The sequence below is a fragment of the Corythoichthys intestinalis genome, chromosome 9, assembly GCF_030265065.1.
Source record: "Corythoichthys intestinalis isolate RoL2023-P3 chromosome 9, ASM3026506v1, whole genome shotgun sequence".
Taxonomy (NCBI): Eukaryota; Metazoa; Chordata; class Actinopteri; order Syngnathiformes; family Syngnathidae; genus Corythoichthys; species Corythoichthys intestinalis.
In genome coordinates this window covers 29,736,627-29,756,744 of record NC_080403.1, presented here as the reverse complement: position 1 = coordinate 29,756,744, position 20,118 = coordinate 29,736,627, and the positions used below count along the sequence as shown (strand labels likewise).

The window sequence follows — 20,118 nt, the reverse complement described above, 5'->3', positions numbered from 1 at the left end:
TTTGTTTTCCAAACAGCATTCAGACAGTAAGAGCTTAAATCAGGGCAGTCAAGCTTTTCTTATGGCCTAGTAAGTTCTATTTGTACACAAACAATTTAATATCTCCGTTCTGTAGCTCTTCATTTGTCACTGTCAGAGCAAGTGCTTATTGATTGGACTGAAAGTGCAAGTTATGAGACAATCAGCTAAGAAAGAAAATTGCTCTGAGCAGGGAGTAACTGAAGGTTCCGATAATGAATTGTGCAATCACGAAAGAGACTCTGGGTAAGTCAGCATAATGATCCAGTTTGTAGCATGTAATTGTCTCTTTGTGATGATATATCATTTGTTGAGGATTACATGGTACACCTCTAGTCAAGGCAATCTGTGAACTCGACTAAGGTGTGAAGTTTCAATAAAAAATGTCCGTAGGCCTCCTTGATGACTAGATAGGGATATTAATTGACTATCATTGTGCCAAAAAGAAATTTATCTTTATTTGGCTGCTAATCCTGTAGAGAAAAGAAACCTAATCATATCTCTTTCTGTGATTGTTCAAGCAAAATATAAATGATTACAATAGTTTTCTTGCCACTACTTTGTTTCTTATCATTCATTCATGTATTTATTTTACATCCTTTCATGTGTAACAATTTAAAGTAAGTATTAAAGGTATTAGTTCCATATTCATTACCACCTTGTGAAACGTCAGTGTCTTTCGTTGTCCGCTCACTGTCGTTCTGCTCAAATTTACATCGCTTCAAGTGGAATCTTTGATCATGCAGAGTCTAATGTACAGTATGTGCATGCAATGTATTCGCTTGTCCCTTTTTGTTTTTTTCCACCCCTACAGCTCCCAATCTGGTTCCCACTGATGGCCTCAGTATGTAGAACAGTGTAGATACATAGCACTTCACACATACCCACACACACCCCAATCACACGCAGTGTGGCATCTGATTATCATACTAATTGTAATCCATGACTTTGGGGACTTTCATAGATGTTAAAAAAACATGCTCTGCCTTATTCAAGGGCGTACATAATAAAAATGTATGATTTTGAAGAAGTTTATTTTGAACATAATTTTTGGATAGATAATTGGCTACGTGTACTGTTTGTCCTTGCCATCAGCAGTAAGCATCTGATGTGTTTTGTTATGATGAAAAGAATAATATGTTCTTCGTAGCTGTAATTGCCTCATTAAGAAATATTATATTTAGAAGATAAATCATTCTATTGTGATAATATTACCCTTGTTGCTCCAGTGATACATAGACATGCAATGCTATTTTTTACCCAGACTCCAAGGTGTATAATTTCAATTATGTTTTCCACTGTAGCAGCATGGATAGTTACTAATCTAGTTAGAAGCAACTTCGTAGTTAAAAAGCATGGGTGCCAAGACTAGAGAGTAATAATATCAGCCCTATCACAATTAATAACCTTAGGTCTATGTTTCTTTTCAGGAAAATCAGCTTCTCCCTCACCTTCAAGCACTCCCAAGTCCCCTTTGACCAAATCCACTCAATCCACCATAGGTAGAACCTCTGACACAAGAAGGCATCAAGACCATAAACCCAAAAATGTTACATGATTCTTGTCAAAACATTTTGAAAAACTGGGATTACAAATTCACTGGACGTTTTTGTTTTTATTATCTAATTTATGTCGATATATAATTAATTAACATCCACATGGTAATGAGTGTCTGTGCTAGATTCATTGCTGATACTAATTATAAAAAGAGTTATAAGTGATACTGCCAACAAATCAGTTGGTCCTAATACAGTTTTAATTTCCCTGTTGTATCATGGGGATTAAAAGATACAAGATCTATATTCTAGCCAGACAGTGTAGCTGCAGAGTAACATCACTTGAATGGGACAAACACATCTAATTGTCAGTGATTGATTTGTTGGGCCCTGGTCCCCACTCTACACGGCAGTGTATTGACCCAACAGTCACCTGACATTTCCATATTATCCTCAACTGGCTAAGCAGCAGTACCACAATGAGACAAGAAAGTTGTCTGAATTGACAGAAAAAGAGGATAAATGTCCTCCGGGACTATATCAGGGACTTGTGAGGACATACTGGGTAGGATGATATTTATAGGATAGAATATGTTGTGGTGTCCTCTTATCCATCCTTATCCAAAAGTCACTCTTATCTTGACCTTATAAAGCAATTATCTTATTCAAAAAAAAAAAAAAAAACGGAGGCAGCCTGGGGATATTTTTAGACCAGGTTAAGTTCAAACTAATTGTGCAAGTCTAAATGACTGGAATTACCATAGTAGCGGACTAATCCATCAAAATTAGTCAAAGCGTGACATTCGTATAGGTTGATATGGGCAACACCGACGCAGGTGTCCGTCTACTCTATGCTGAATTATCACCTGAGTAAATAAAGCACCTGAGCTGAAGGCACAACAGAAGATTTGCATGTTTGCCGTGGGGAAATGAAGTGGATTGATGTCAGCCTGCTCAGACAGCAGCTGTCCAGGAATACTAATGATGCACATCATTCACTACATTATTAGATAGTGCTCCTCCTAAGGTTAACTAGCAAAAGGCCAAGTTATTTGGCATGTCTAAATTTGATGATGCGAATTAAAGAAGATAGAGGGTGGGGTGGGGGGGGTTATTCATTTGTGAAGTATAATAAACCTAATATTTTACTGTAAAGCAACTGAACGTGATTAACAAATTTACTGTTAATCCGCCATTTTCTACATTTATACATTTTAAAGCAGTAATTGTGTGTTAAAAAAAAAAAAACATGCATTTCAATTAACTGTTATATAGTAAAACACTCAGGTGAATTGAAGTTCCGCTAAGAGACCCCCAATTTGGCCAACTTTCAAAATTGTCCGAAATGCATGTGTGATACATCATTGGAAAGCTTAAAATCTCAATTTTCGAGGGGAAGAAAAACTTTGAACAGGAGGGCATGTTTTGAAAAAAAAAAAAAAATTAAACAGCAAAACCCTAACTGGAGGCGAGAGCACGCGAGAGCAGAATTAAAGACGCCACCATTTTAACGAGGTATTATCGCGTACTTACCTTGTTTCGATCCAAAAACTCCATGTAGCATGTATCACCGAGTGTCAAGACACAGCTGTGAATGGCCACAGCCAGATTTTTTTTTATTTTATGGGTGAGATGGCCACAGCCAGATTTTTTTTTTTGTATTTTATGGGTGAAACATGGTGATATAACAAGGGTCGCGATGCAGAAATCGCAGACAAGAAGGAATGGTTCAGATTTTCTTTTTCATATAGTTACCCTCTTAAACGTTATTTTTCAATTTTTCTTTGTTTGGATCCATTATTTAGGGAAAATGTGACAGTAACAAAAAGAATACAATGAAGTGATAGTTATAAGGTAAATATCCGTGACTTTTTTACAGACGCCAAATTTTTCATTGTGACGTAATTTGTATAAAAGGTTAAAATATGCGAGTGAATAATTTTTTAAAGTCGTTTTTTTTTTTTTTTTTTTTTTTTTTTAAACTAAATATTAGACATCAATTAATGATTCTAAGCTAAAAATGACATTTTGAATATTAAATATAATTACCTTCTTTTTATGGCTAGGTTGAAACAAAAGCGGTATCGCAACGTGTGTAAACGGGGGTTTCCGGGTAAAACGGACAAATTAAAAATAGTTTGGGGTCTTAATGCGCCATGAATCTGCTATGGCAGCATATAAACATATTGTTCTATCAAACACAACAGTTTTTTTGGCTCAAAATACTGCAGTTTCTTTTAAAGAGGAGTGCAACTGTATACTTAGTCATTGTCGAGAGGTGCCATTCATTGTATAAAAGTTTGTTCGGCATCTACAACTGCTTTCATATGAGCACCATGTAGTTATTTAATCAAAGTCTTATTTGTTTATGGTGAGGTGTGTTTTCTGTTAGCATCTCATATAGATTTCTGATATTAGCACACTCTTTTTAGCCAATAAAATAATGTGCTCCAATAGTGCTTTCAAAGTGCACTTGGCTATTTGCTGGTTTATTAGCGTAGTAGAATCAACCAACGGAAGAGTTTTGATCCAATTGTTGATTTGTGTTGCTGTACTTAGTATCAATAGCAAGGCTGTATAATACGGGTCAGGAACCTTTTTTACCGAGAGAGCTAAAACATACATATATACATACATATATACAGTATGTTCTGTTGACAGCTTGTCCGAGTCTGTTTTGTGAGCACTGTTATTTTTTTTCGTGAGCGCATTTGAACGCATCATGCCGGAGCGAGAGTGAGGCCACGCTCAGCTTTTACGAGCAGTCGCCGAGTTGTGATTGAAAGAAATCTTTAGAAAACAACAACGAAAGCCTGACATCGATGCTTGGGATGCTATAATTGCTGCTCAGCTGCGCAGTCATTGCTTGGAAAATAACAAATAGAAATGTTGTATGGTGCTGCGCATGTTTTCTGGACGAGGAAACCCCAACCGGAAAACAAATAATGGTAATTATCACTACTGTATACTCAGTCATTGTCGAGAGGTGCCATTCATTTTACAAAAGTTTGTTCGGCATCTACAACTGCTTTCACGTGAGCACCATGTAGTTATTTAATCAAAGTCTTATTTGTCTTTGGTGAGGTGTGTTTTCTGTTAGCATCCCATATAAATTTCTGATATTAGCACACCCTCTTTAGCCAATAAGACAATGTGCTCCAATAGTGCTTTCAAAGTGCACTTGGCTATTTGCAGGTTTATTAGCCTAGTAGGATCAACCAACAGAAGAGTTTTGATCCAATTGGTGATTTGTGTAGCTGTACTTACAGTGGGGAGAACAAGTATTTGATACACTGCCAATGGGTTTACCCATTGAAAGTGTATCAAATACTTGTTGTCCCCACTGTAGTATCACTAGTAAGGCTGTATAATTGGGGTCAGGAACCTTTTTCACTGAGAGAGCTAAAACATACATATATACATACATATATACAGTATGTTCTGTTGGCAGCTTGTCCGAGTCTGTTTTGTGAGCACTGTTTTTTTTTTCGTGAGCGCATTTAAACGCATCATGCCGGAGCGAGAGTGAGGCCACGCTCAGCTTTTACGAGCAGTCGCCAAGTTGTGCTTGAAAGAAATCTTTAGAAAACAACAATGAAAACCTGACATCGTTGCTTGGGATGCTATAATTGTTGCTCAGTTGCACAATCATTATCTGGAAAAGAACAAATAGAAACATTGTGTGGCGTTGCGTATGTTTCCTGGAGGAGGAAACGGGGGGTGAATCACAGTGGCCAAGACAGGTGGAGCCTCTCAGGGCAGCCGTTTTGTGAGTCTCGCTCTCTTGGAAGTGGTAGCGAATTTGACAGGTGAAAAAGTCATGTAAGTAAAACTGATCTCCCGCCTCTGTGACTTGGGGTACCAAGTTCACGTATTTTTAATAAACTCCAGTTCGCTCAATGAGTTGGGAAGGGCCAGCTCTGCTGCAGGCTGAGCGAAGACTTGATGCGCTTCTGTACTAGTTCATTCTGTACTAGCGCTCATCTCCGTGCAATCTGTGACGGAAGGACCACCAAAGGGCACTGAATTGAAACATATTATTGTAACATATTTTTGAAGGTCCGACCCCTGCTGTACAACAAACCTACATTGTGTTTACATTAGTGTAACTGCTACAATATGAGACTAACATTACAGAGTTTTTGTTGAAACATTTTGATGTAATTATTTACACACCCATACCAATTGAGTTAAACCTAAGAAGGCAAATTACAGGTATAAGAGCTTTAGGGCACCCTTATCATTTATTCAGTACTCTAAACATGACTCAATGGCCATGTTTACATGATATGAAATGTTGCTGAGAATGTCAACATTTTGTTTTAGAATGATATGTCAAAAAAAGATAATAGAAAATGGAGTTTTCTGGCTCGAGTTGTGTAACTGTAAGCATCAGTTTTTCACAAACAATAGATGTACTCTGATATGATTTCTTCTTTTCTTCCAATTCACTATTTCTGACTATCGCAAAGGTCTAGGTTACTGTGTGTGGACAAACCTGAGATGAACGACTTTCTCTCTTTGATTCTTTCTTTGATTTAATTAACCATGTTTGCTTGACTCGTTGCAAGGAAGAATGTGATTTAAAAAAAAAATCTAACACAAAGCAGCAGACTGATATGACCTCCCCTTTTTAACTGACTACAAGTGCATCCTTGCTGTGCGTGGTCCTTCATTGGGTGAAGGATTTAATTTGCCGGCATGGATTAAGAAAATTCCATTTGTATAGTGCCCACACTTGATTAATTAGACAGGCGAATTAGCTGTTTAATATTAATTTTGGACGGTTTCCATCACTGTCCTACTCTTCGGCGTCAAATAGGCGTTGTCGATGCAAACATTCAATCAAGCCGTCCGATAAAAAGGTTAAGGCGTGTCAAAGTCACCGAGTTTTCTTCTTTTCAGGTCTTGCAAGCATCCACGGAGGAATATCTAACCAGGGCTGGTTCATTGGCCTCCTGTGTGCCATTGCTCTACTCACACTCATTGTGTTGATTGCATGTTTTGTCAACAGAAATAAAGGAGGAAAGTATTCAGGTATTTGCTAACCCAGAAGCACACACAACCTCTTATAAACACGCCATTCATTGATTATTCTTTCCATTTACATAAACTGCTATGAAAAAAAGAATCAATAGATGTTATTAGCCAAATGTTTAAAGTACTATGTTATTGATTTTTACAACAAGTATTAGCCCAAAAAAACAATTACAATCTACAGTAAATGAATTAATATGGTTGTGCAATGATAGGGAATTTGTTTTTCTCGCCTCCAATTAATTGTTGGATAATTTACACAATCAGATTTTCCAACAGCATTCGAAACAATGTTGAACCCACAGTGCGACAAGGGGCAATTCCGCGCATTGCTTGTGCTGTTAATGATGACATAAGCTTTATGGTTATCTCACAGTTTTTTCTCCTAGTGGGATCTCCAAAGTCCGTAATTGCCTTTATTATTCACAGCTAATGGCCATCAGGTTGGTGCCTGGGTAGCATTCACCCATCATGAAAACAAAAAGGATACACAGTTTAGTTCTTTGTTCCCTCATTAAGTCCCCATTATTGTTGTCTCAAATTAGTATTTGTGGTAAAACTAACTGGCCCTTGTCTAAGGTCTAAATCGTTTAATTGTAATTATTACACCGAAGTTAAATAGAATTTTTTTTACTGAGAATACATCTCTTTCTGATCTGTATTAAATCTTGTTTTAAATTTCAATCCAATCTGAATATGCAGGAGTTTGACTGTAACTTATAAAACAGACTGAAAAGTAAAGTCATTGAAGATGGTTTTCATATGCAGCTCTCTTGAGCATTTGTCTGCTATTGTCTCCTGTTTTTGTGAGCAGTAAAAGAAAAAGAGGACCTTCATCCTGACGTGGAGTCCCAGGGAATGAATGACGACACATTTTGTGAATACAGGTAAGTGACACCCTTGGAGCAGTACTTGACTATTAAAGTCTCTTTCCTCCTCGCTCAGTCCCACTCTTTATTTCTCCCTATTGCTGCTAAGAGAATGCAACACTCACGAGGTTGACACGGAGCCTCATACTTCTTCTGTGGGAGAAATTTGATGGTGTTGGTGAACTTGAACGTATGTGATAAGCAGCAGTAGTTATGTGTGCTGTTTTCCCATGTGTTGTTGCAGTAGTAGTTTCATTGTAGCTATTGTATATCACTAGATAGAAGGTGGTTTCTGACCATTGAGATTTAAAAAAAAAAAGAACTGTAGGCTATGCAGTTGTTGAAACAATATAGCACGCTGTTTAATGTTTCCAAAGACAAACATTTAGATAATAGTTTTGATTGCATTCACAAGTAAACTAAATAATGAATTGGCGTCATCAGGTGTCATCAAGATGAAGGATGCCTCAAATCCAAGGGCCATAATTCCACCAACCTGTACACTGCAAAACACACCTCCTGAAAACTAGTTAAATTCCCTTGTTTTCAGTTAAAATCTACTAGAAATAAGTGAAATTATCTGCCAGTGCTTCAAGTAAATGTTACTCTCTTAGATATCTTACAATAAGAAAAATAGCTAGCCCAAAAATAAGCTTCACAGACTTATTATAAGCAATTAATTAGTACATTTAATCCCCACCAAAAAGCTTTGAAATGTCGAAATGTTCTTAATTCCAGAATAAGTGTGGTTCAAAACATTATTTAAAAGCAATTGATGTACGTAAACAAAATCACAAACTTTTAGATGTATGCGCTAAATAAGAACCGATATTTATTTAAAGTGGAATAATCTGATTAATCTTTTGACTAATCTTTAACACTCAAAACAAGATGGAGAAAATTATTTGACTAGATTTAAGAAAAATGATCTGATTATACATTTATAAATTTGCAGTGTACAGATTACGTACCCTCACTATCGTAAGGTTAACAATTGACATGATAAATACTGATCTTTATTAATGGACTTTTATAGAGAATATTGTAGGAAGAATGTTAACAGTACAGGGTGTCCATAAAGTCTCTTTACCATTTCAAAAATGTATTAAAAATGCAATTGATTAGATATTTTATTCAGATATGTTCCATTGTATTCAGCGTTTATTGATTTTTCTTTTTTACCTCTTTTAATACACTTCTACATGGGCACCATTAGTTGCACGAAGCACATCAAGACGGTACTCGATTTCTTTCCATTTTCGCTGTAGCATAGCCTCATCAATTGTGGCAACGGCATCAGTAATCCTTCGCTTAAGGTCAGTAATGTCCCTTATCTTTTTTCGATACACGATATCTTTAACATAGCCCCATAGAAAGAAGTCCAGGGGAGTGATATGTATCTGGTGAACGTGACGGCCAAGGAATTGGCCCATCCCTTCCAATCCATCAGTCTGGAAATGTTTGATTGAGGAACCCACGAACATGCAGCCCCCAATGTGGTGGTGCACCATCTTGCTGAAAATGATAATTGGTTGAAGGTCAGTCAGTTCTGGTGCCACATATTCAATTAAAAGGTCAACGTAAACATTTGCAGAAATTGATGTCTCGATGAAGAAAATGTTTGTAAGCGTACAATCACAAGTTCTTGTGTAGGACCTCGTGCTACCTGTTGAACACGGTAGCTGTAAATGTGTGGCAGCAGTATGGATGGACTTTGTGAGAACACGAGAAAATGATTGTCTTACACGTTCGATGTTTTACATTAGACGTTTTTGATCGCCCACTCCTTTTTTTATCTAACACTGTTCCTGTCTCGATAAATTTCTTGTGCCATGCACGAATTGACGGACGTGATGGTTGATCTCTTCCTTACTTAGTTCTGTAGTTTCGCTGAGTCTGCCTATCCGATTTTGTTTCAATAAACCATGAAACACAGTATAATAAAAAACTTAAATAAACACTGAATACAATAGAACAAATCTAAATAAAATATCTAATCACTTTCATTTTTAATAATTTTTTTAAATGGTAAAGAGACTTTCTGGACACCCTGTATAACAATTGCAGCAGCAACAAAAATAGTGTGACATGATACCAAAGTATGACACAGTAAACAAATAGCAACATTAAAGGAAATACAACCTTTTGTGTTCTGCATGACAATTTACTTGAAAGCACAAGAAAAAAGGATTGGCAGTGCATAGCTTTGTAAACTGTGGCTAAACCGATCAGTTCTGCTTGGTGGAAACAGGGTGATTGTGCAAAAAGCACCGACCTTAGTTTTTACTGCACACATGCAAGCGCAAACTCAAACCTCAAACTGTAAAAAGTTTCTCTGGTCACAAAGCGCCTATAGTATGGTGAGTGTATTTTCTTTTCTTTTTTGTTGTTGTTTTATCAGACATTGCTTCCTGAAGGGAGCTGTTTCAGTGGTGAAATGCTGCCTTACCCCATTCTGACGGCACTGGGCACTGACTGCCCAGTACACAGCTGGAAGCTGAAAGCAATCAGTGTTTGAAAGCAGCTCTTCTCTGGGGCATATTATGTGGGCACGTTTCATTAATCCTGTAGTGGTCCAACTCAAAACAGAGTACTACTACACTGCATGGGTTGTGATATAGTTTTATAATTATCCAGTCATTGCTATCTAAAAAGCAAAAACCAACAAAATAAAAGCAAAAGCAAATTGTATCTTGGTGTGACTAAATTTTCACTTCTACTGCATGACAAAAAGGGGAAAAAAACAATGCTAAACAAAACATAGAACCATGAAAAAAGTGCACTCTATTCCCTATTTATTCTAACTACCACTTTTCTGATTTAGTCTAACTACTACTTTTCTGAAATTTTCTTCATACTTAATTTTTTAAATTATATATATATATATATATATATATATATATATATATATATATATATATATATATATATATATATATATATTAGGGCTGTCAAATGATTAAAATTTTTAATCGAGTTAATTACTGCTTAAAAATTAATTAATTGTAATTAATCGTAATTAATCGCAATTTCAAACCATCTCTAAAATATGAAAGATAAGACACACGACGGATATAAACATACAACATACTGTACATAAATACTGTATTTGTTTATTGTAAAAATAAATCCACAAATGGCATTATTAACATTCTTTCTGTTAAAGTGATCCATGGATAGAAAGACTTGTAGTTCTTAAACGATAAATGTTATAGTTAAAGGTTATAGTATTTTTATATTAAAACTCCTCTTCATGTTTTCGTTTTAATAAAATTTGTAAAATTTTCAATCAAAAGTAGAGTTAATATAATAATAATAAGAAGAATAAAAATAACAATAATAAAAATAGAGTGACCAAAGTCTAAGTTTTACGTGTATTTTGCATAGCTATTTTGATATGGAATGCCAGTTCATTTTGCATTGTTGTTTAACTGTGTGTCAGAATAGGGCCTCATTACTATAGACTGAAGTGCTTTTCTTTTTGTGAACATTATCTTTTTTTTTTGGAGAGATAGGATATTATTTTTGTTGTGCTTTCAGTAAACGATACTTAAGTTTGTTGTGAAGGAGTTGCCGAAGCTTATGTCAATAAACGGCACGGTCGAAAGAACGCCTGTGTCCACTCGCCTTTACTGTATAACATATATATGTACATATCTTACCCAAAATACAACAAGAGACACATAATTGCCACTAAAAGAAAGAAAACTTACCGAAATATGTGTGGAGCACAAATAGCAATTTGCATTGCATTGTGAATGCAGCATAAACGTCTCACAACTACTAATTCTCCCACGTTTAGAAGAAATAACATGAGTATGAAACGGCGCTGCCCCCAAGCGGCCGGTGGCATTCTCTTCACTCTTAATGTCCATAAACGGCCTCATTGTAATCTGTTTGAGGCAATATGCGAGCGGGTCATTCAGTGCATGCGTTAATTGCATCAAATATTTTAACGTGATTAATTTAAAAAATTAATTAACGCCTGTTAACGCGATAATTTCGACAGCCCTAATATACATATATATGTGTGTATGCAAATATTCAACCGCTTTCTAATACAGCAACTATCTAAATAATTAAATTGTATACTTATTTTTGATGTATGCAAATCATTATTTTTTTAGACCTCTAATCATGCAGAAAATATTTTTTTATACACAAGACCAACACAATTCACTAGTGCCGCCATTTTGTCCGTCATATTCACAAGTACACACTGACACTGGTCATTGTGACTAATGATGTCACGAGGAAAGGGAAGCAATTTGGGATACTCACATTTGAATGGCTAAAACAGTATCACCCTTGATAAAATGTCCGTAGCTGTGTTTTGGTTTGCTGCATTGTGGCTGCATAGTGGATTTTATTGACCTTTTTAACCACTATTACACATCACAAAATAAAATTATACGTTTTTACCGAGATGGGCATTATAAATGTGTTGTATTTTCCTTTAAAACGGTAACCATTCAACATTTTGTCAAACACACAAACTTAACATGCATCCAATCATGGCAGAGTTGTAACTACAGTAAACTGTGCTTTTCCAACAGCGACAATGATGAGAAGCCACTAAAAGGCAGTCAGTGCTCTCTGAGCAGAGAGATCAAAGCAGGGGACAGCGGCGACAGCCTGGTAGACTATACTGAAGAAGATACTCACTTCAACGAAGATGGCTCCTTCATAGGCGAATATGCAGGCCGTAAGGAGAAGAAAGTTTCATCTGAGATCAAAGCCACTGCTCAGAGCCCGGCATGAGCAGCCTGACTTCCATCCATCTTCAACCATGCACACTGTTTTCATTAAACCTACTCAGAGGGACAAATGGCAGTGAACACGTTAGTGATTCAGGGCACACGTTTTGTGTCAAATACGATGGCACCATTCACATTGGTACTGTCATCCTCATTTTCTAATGCCCTTGTTTGTTTGGTTGCAACAGTCTAGTGACCATTGGTAATATTGTATATATGAACATACTGTCGGTATACAAATATACAGTTGTGTTCAAAATTATTCAACCCCCACTGCTCTATAGTGTTGTAGCAAATCTAGAGTTTTCATTTTTTTAAAAATATTATCTCTAAACAGATCAGAAATAGGACTTATAATAGAAATAGGACTAAGTTTTAAATTGATTATCAATAAGATTAAACATATATTGTATGTCATACTGCAATACTATACTGCAATAGGGTTGAATAATTTTAAACATGAATAAGATTAAACATAGATGTCATACTGCAATACTATACTGCAATAGGTTTGAATAATTTTAAACACAACTGTATAGGGGGGGTGCGTGTGTGTGTATATGCACACATCAGTCATATGCTGTATATGAAGAACATGCTTTTATCATTATTACTACAATAAAATGTAGTGGGCTTGTTTTTAATTGTCATTGTTGGTGTTGTTGGTTTTACACAAAGTTCCCCTCCCAGCGGCAATTTTTTTTTTTTTTTTTTTTTTAATGAACGCAAATTTATGAAGTCAATGTATTTTTTTGTCAAGCAAATTTGTGATTGTTTATATGTATTTGGGACACATGAAAAATAAGATCTAATATGTCTGTAAAATGTTACCTATTAACTTATTTGCCAGTGATATTTTATTGGACATAAGTATTTTTGAGTCCCATTTCTCATGGTGATGTTTGAAGTTAAAATATTGTCATTATGCCTCATAGGAACTGTAGGGATTATTGATTGTTTGCTATAACGGCCCAGTTTACAAAACCCCATGAATGTATAGAATAGGTACAATTTTGTGACACTGAAAATCGGAACATATATTTGTTCAAATTGCATAATTTAAATGTATCAACGTATGAAAACAATTAGTTTTACAAATATAAACATTTGATCACAAATGACGCATCCATTTTATTTGACTTAAAACCTAGCGCCATAATCACTGCATTGTTTTATTTAAAAAAAAAAAAAAAAAAATACCATTTTGCATGTTCAGAATATTAATTTGTCCATATTGATGTAATAAATTGCTTTTTTCCTACATTTTTTAAATGACTTGCTTGCATGTTGACTCATCTCTTGGGTTAAAAGTTGTTTAGGTGCAGTACATACAGGTAGCAACCCAAAAAGCATCATTAAAAGACAATATAAAAATCTGCTAAGACTCGCTGGTAAACCACACAAAAATTAATACACATAAGATAATTATTTTTCAAATTGAAAGAAGCTGACTCTTCCTATCTTCCTTGTGACTCTAGCCAAACCCTTCATAGGGTAGGAGTTAAATATATTGTTGGAACATTTGAAGCACTCCATAAGAAGTCAAAGGCAATGAAACAGAGAGTTAGCTGTAATTATGTCAAATTGATGGAAAGGAATCAAGTTGTTATTCGAGAGAGATTTTTTTAAAAAATCATCCTTGTCTGGCACCTGCTGACAGCTTATGTACCATGAGAAAAACTGCATTTTGAAAAATAGTGAAAATTGATCACAAACTGGTTTCTTTTGTCCACTGTAATAAATGGAGTGTTGTATGCACCACTAAAATTGAATTAGCTCTGAAGCAGATTGACACATTTGTGGTAGGGTGATACTATATAAATTCATCTGCAGTTTATGGAATCATTTAAATCATACTTTGGCCAATTTGAAAAATATTTCCAAGTACCTAGTTATAAGTTTTTTTTATGTTATGTTACAATGGCACAAAATTGCAACAGACATAGGCATTCACCGAGTGATTGATATATCTGAGGTCCAGACAACCACTGCAAGAAAAATGTTGACTTTTTCTAAAGCTGACATTTAAATTATATAAAAATTGGCCTTAAAACTCTTACATAAAGTTGACTCAAGACTCCTGTCAAAATTACCATAGCATAGCATTTATTCAACAGAATTTGATTGAGACAATGAAAAAGCCAATTGCCAGCAATATAGAGTAAAATAAAAAGAGTAAAATAGAGCCATATAGTGTTCTTTCGTGTCCGCATCTTACTGTTAGGGACAGTGGGGTAGAGGACCCAGATTCAGACAAGTGTGGAGCGGGTAAACCGAAGTATCAATTCATTGAACTTGAAGAATAATGTGTGGAAGATGCCAGCTGAGGTCCAAGGTGTGAGGTGAGCAGGATGGTTATAGAGGTGTGAATATTGAATTTGTAGAATTCAAACACCAGGGCTGAGGTACAAGGTGTGGAGTCAGGCCAGGGGAAAGGCTTTGGATGAAAAGTACAAAAGGTAATTCCCAGGCATGCAAACAACAGACAAGAGCAAAACAGAAGCCAATCAAGATGAAGCAACATAGCAGCGCTCTGGCTGGCTTAAATAGCTGGGTGATGATATTATCTGACACCTGCCGTTGCTCCACCTGTCTAGAGCGGGATCTGTGATAGGGTGAAACAAGCCCATGCACACATTCAGAGCCCAAGGCTTGCCACTTACATTTAAAGTACAGGTGCCTGTGCATCTCATATAATTGCAGTATTGTGAATACATTGTAAATATTTGTCTGTCATTTTAGAAGGTAAAACTGATTTGAACTGAACTGAAATATACAGGGTGTTCCAAAATGTTTGACCCCGTTTCGTAGGCCAATAACTTTGACAATTTTTGTTGGAATTACCTCAAATTTTCACAGCTTGTGAAGAAACGTTTCAAATTTTTGTGTGTAACGTTTGGCATTTCTATCTTTTCAGGTTAAGAAATGCCGTTCACTTGAAAAGAAAAGGCATTTTGCATGTTAGAGTACTCTCAGACTCAGTCGCCGAAGACAGTGCAGCGTGCCTTCTTCACAAATTTTGCAAAGAAGGCACAAACTACAAAACAAATTAGGACTTGGCACCAAAAATTTCAAGAAAGTTCAGCAAGTTTGGCGCGAGCTCGAATAAAGACTAGACGTGTGCAGAGTCACAGACGGCGCTCATATTAAATATTTATGAAAATCTGTCATAGAACCAACAAATATTTGTACTTTTCTTTGTAAATTTAACCAATAAAACTTATGACCTTCAACATAAAGTGTATCTAGTTTCATTAAGATCCATCAAGTAGTTTCCAAGATATGGGCATTTAGAATGGAGTCAACCATTTTTGAACACCCTGTATGATGGCTTAGTCAAAATTCAATGTCTCTTCAAAAATTAGAAATTGATGGGTAAATTAAATATTGGGACTCATGGTGGCTAATACCTCAAAACACTTGCAAAGGTTCCTTAAGCCTGAGGAATATTGTGTGTGTCATATGAGTTGAGTCATCATTTTTAGTACTTGCTAAAACTTTTGAATGACTAGACTTTGCTTTGGCATTTAAGTGACTCGACAACTTTGTCTTGAACAGCTCACAGAGTTGAAAACCTATGTTTTCAGCATATATTGCTATTTTTTAAAATTGGAAAGATGAGCTCTTTGTCATAGACATAGACACATTTCTGACAAGATCATGGACAAGTGAAAATAATATTTAGGCATCAGACAAAAGATGATTTGAGGATTCGGAGTCTAATAGTTATAACTTCAAAATATCAATACTGCCCTTACAATGTAATACCTAATTCTGGCAGAGCAGGGGTGGGCAAACTTTTCCACAGAGGGCTGCAGTGGGTGCAGGTTTTTGTTCAAACCCATCATGAGGACAGCCTTTCACCAATCTGGTTTCTTACAAGTCCAATCACTTGATTGAAGTCAGGTGCTTTTTGTTTCAGATGAAACCTCATTAGTTAAACTTTCTGTGCTGATTCAGTTAGATTAAAGACCAGGACACACTGCAGCCGTCGAGGACTGGTTTGCCCACTCATGTAGGAGAATGTTTTTAGACATTCGTCTCATAAATTGATGACCTTTACATTGATCTTATCTCCATGAGCAGGGGTGAAGGAAGACAACAGGTGATGCTTACTTGATGTTATTGCAGATGATCTGATTTCATTGTCCAACTGACCGGAATCCTGCCGCTTTTGTTTTCTGTCTACAGATCTCACATGTCTTAACTTGATCTGCAGTCTGTAAATCAATGTCAGGCATTGCGTGTATTTCTGTGTCTTTTGAACTTTCATTTTGAAATGCTAACCAGTGGAGGCACAGTCTTCAACTATGATATTCAAGTCTACCAACATGTTGCATGGACTTTTAAAATTCAACTGAACTAAATACAAAAATTACGTTAAGTGATCAATTTCCTCTTAGAAAAATCTAAACTGTTCCATCTCATTGATAGGATAATGATGTGTATAGTGGAGGCCAGTTGTGTTTGTAGATCTTTTCTCAGATGTTTACGCATCATGTACTATTAGCTGAATGTGCTACATTGGCATACCATACACATATTCAGCCTATTGTACTCTATTTTAATTTTAGTGACTGTTTGTAATGACTGTTCTCATTAGTCTATCCGTCCGCAAAGGTTGATGGGTAATTGGTTTGAGCACCGTTACTGAGAGTAGTGTTTTTAAGTAATGACCTGCATGTGTGCTGTGTTCAGTAAATGCGCCACAACCTGGAGCCATGCAGTGTGAGGCACAAGAGCAGCAAGTGAGAGGTAAGTCTTTTGTTTCTCTGCTCTTTTTTTCCATGTCGCTGGCCACATTATCTTAAAATGCCTTTCAATCTGAAATGTTTGTTGTTGGTGTCGGATTTGATCTGATACTGTACATTTTCCCCCACAAGTATGATTTATAGTCCAGTGCAAATTGTTTTCCCCTTCTTTATAATGCATTTTTTGGCTGCTACAACTTATAGTTAGGAGGGAATGAAAGTCTTAAAAATACAGTAAGAGATGCTTTATTTTGTTTTTACCAAATGTAGAGATGTTTTTCCACACACAAGTAATCATAACCTTGTTCATATATTGTTTCCAAATCTTGGTTATTGCTACGAGCAGTAGCATTTGTTTCTTGATTATTTATTCTTGCACACACACCAAAGTAAAACCAAACACTATCCTCAATGAATTTAGAAAAAATAAATACATTAAAAAAAAAAAAAAGTGGACGTATCTGGGGAAAAAGAGGATGTTTGGTCACCCTACTGATCGGTCATTGCAGGTAGGAAATGCATATGTAAGTAATTTCTGGGAGCTTTAAAGATCAGAGTAACTTTCCATGCCACAAATAAGTGAACCAGCTAATAATTTGCAAAAATTTGCTTTGTATATTTGCATTATTTGAATTTACATTGTTAGATATTGCCATAACTTGCTGTTGAACCACTTAATTGCCTTCTAAAATGTTTCAAATACAGTGTATCACAAAGTTGAGTACACCCCTCGTATTTTTGCAGATATTTAAGTATATCTTTTCATGGGACAACTGACAAAATGACACTTTGCCTCAATGAAAAGTAGTCTGTGTGCAGCCTTTAGAATAGTTAATTTATTTTTCCCTCAAAATAACTCAAAATATAGCCATGAAGACGGTACAGAAGAAAGCCCACAAACAGTTTGCTGAAGACATGTCAACAAAGCACATGGATTACTGGAACCATGTCCTATAGTCTGATGAGACGAAGATTAATTTGTTTGGTTCTGATGGTCTCAAGCATGTGTGGCGGCGACCAGGTGAGGAGTACAAAGACAAGTGTGTCATGCCTACAGTCAAGCATGGTAGTGGGAATGAGCACCCCCCCCCAATCTCTGCAGCAACGCTGACAGCACTCCTGTAACGGGTCACATGACATTTTGGCGGGAAAATGACAAGCAGTACTCAATTTGGACATTTAGGGATGTACGTAGTTCCCATGCGGTGTACTCACTTTTGTTGCCAGGGGTTTGGATATTAATGGCTAAATTTGGAATTATTCTGAGGGGAAAATAAATTAAATCTATTATATACAGTAAGCTGCACATAGGCTACTTTTCATTATGTCAAAGTGTCATTTTGTAAGTGTTGTCCCATGAAAAGATATTTAAAATATCTGCAGAAATGCGAGTGGTATACTCACACTTGTGATCCTGTAACTTCAAAATCATCTCCCCAAAGGAAGAGATCATCTATTCCATTAGCCACTGTATTGTATTAAATATGTGATTATGTGACTAGTACCTTCTACCTAACAGGGTTTGAATTGGTCTGATTGTTTGAAGTTCATTGGCTTTCATAACCATCTGCTGCTATTAAATATGTTCATACTTTATGCTTTTCGACCTCCTGGACTGCAGTCGATTAGTTTATTCTCTGATATATAGTAGAGAGGACTAGCTGTGTTCCCCTAGAGTGCCATGTTTAAAGGGATAAGACGGTGACTAGCTGTTGTCTGTGAATGGATCAGTGAATTATTTTTTTTTCTACAACAACCTCAAACATCCTTTTAAAAATGTGCATGCTTAAGCAAATCTACATACTTCTCAAGGCCCAACATGACAAAATCATACATGATAAAAATGGAACCCCTCGTGTTATTGCAACTTTTATAAATAATAATAATCATACGACTGGCTTATCAGATTTACCTAACGTAGGCTTGTTTGCAGTGCAGATAAGTAGGCTTCAGTCAAAGACTCAAAGGTGGAAGGCTTACTGAAGTGGTTATTTTAGAATCTTCCTAGCAGTTTTAACACTGCAACCTCTGCCTTTTAGATAATTGTGACAATAACGACAATCGAACAATTCAGCATCCATAATATTAGTCATGCCAGCTTTGTATTGTATGAAACGACTCATTCAATCTCCATCCTCGGTCAGCAACAAATACGCCTGTATCGGTTTCATTCTAATTATAGTTTGAGCCGAAATCATTGTATTGCAATTTTATGCCTGGCGAGTTAGGTGATAATGATGTTTCTACAAAAAAAGGGAAAAACACAACAGCTTCTCATTTAAATGATAATTTGGTATCACTCTGTATTTTTCTAAGGTGTCAGCACAAGCCTTCTGAAAGCACGCATGCTTGTTGCGTACAAAGGATGTCAAAGCCAGGACAATAGCCCTCATTCACAATGAACGCATATGCCCTAATTTGTGCTTAAATCGTGTGAGTATGTGTTTCATCAATGGTCTTCCTCAAATTTGTGTGTAATTTGCAAACAAATTTAGAACCTAGGGATGCTGCCTGCACCCAAGTTAGGCAAGTATACCACAACACCATCAGTGAGACAAGTCACCAATATACCAGCAAAAACATCAGCAAATAATAACATGAAAATTCTTGCCTGCATTTCTGAACAGTAAATCTTAAAACAGGCCCGGATCTAGGTTTATCCACCAGAGTGGGCACTAAGAAATCTTGAGGGGGCACCCCCAATGCAGGCTTTTTTTACCCTCTGCATTTCTCCGGGCTTGGGACCGGCGCAAGAAGGACACTGGCTTGTGTCCCGTTGAGGCTGCATTAATTTTTGGGGGGTTTATTTTATTTTTTTCCATTCATCTATCTACTTATTCTTGCAGTCAGCGTGATGTCACGATGACATCATCTCGCATAGCAACATGTCGCCATTTTGAGATGGGGGCACGCACAGGCAAACATCCGTAGACAAACGTTGTCTGAAATTCATATATTTCAGCTGTTTTGCGTTTTTTTTTGTTTTTTTTTTCATAAAAACGTCTTAAACATAACGTATTATTATCACGAGTCACTGGCCACAGACGCGAGGAGGCGGTACAACTAAAAATAAGCATGTATTGGCCTGCAAATCTGCCCATACAAGTTCGGAAACATCTACAACTACCTCATTTAGTCACCCAGTAAGTTGACCTTTATCAATTACGTGGAATATGTACTGTGTTGAACT

General features: G+C 36.4%; 1 protein-coding gene and 1 long non-coding RNA gene across 9 annotated transcripts in view; both read left to right on the top strand.

The window, feature by feature from the left end:
- The window catches only part of chl1b (cell adhesion molecule L1-like b), a 103,290-nt gene extending 89,525 nt beyond the window's left edge, over positions 1-13,765 (top strand). For 2 of the 8 annotated variants that reach the window (XM_057845831.1, XM_057845832.1), the window contains exons 25-28: positions 1,449-1,520; positions 6,420-6,551; positions 7,366-7,438; positions 11,977-13,764. In XM_057845831.1, the coding sequence (XP_057701814.1) occupies positions 1,449-1,520; positions 6,420-6,551; positions 7,366-7,438; positions 11,977-12,181 (482 nt within the window). In that variant the 3' untranslated portion in view covers positions 12,182-13,764. Of the gene's footprint in view, positions 1-1,448; positions 1,521-6,419; positions 6,552-7,365; positions 7,439-7,529; positions 7,611-11,976 lie in introns of all 8 variants that reach the window. The other 6 variants (XM_057845838.1, XM_057845833.1, XM_057845835.1 and 3 more) reach the window with 6 other exon arrangements.
- Positions 13,766-16,172: 2,407 nt separating this feature from the next.
- Positions 16,173-20,118, top strand: part of LOC130921558 (uncharacterized) — a 52,434-nt gene continuing 48,488 nt past the window's right edge. Inside the window, exons 1-2 of the long non-coding RNA XR_009064373.1 lie at positions 16,173-16,282; positions 16,876-16,932. This is a non-coding gene — a long non-coding RNA (uncharacterized LOC130921558). The remainder of the gene's footprint in view (positions 16,283-16,875; positions 16,933-20,118) is intronic.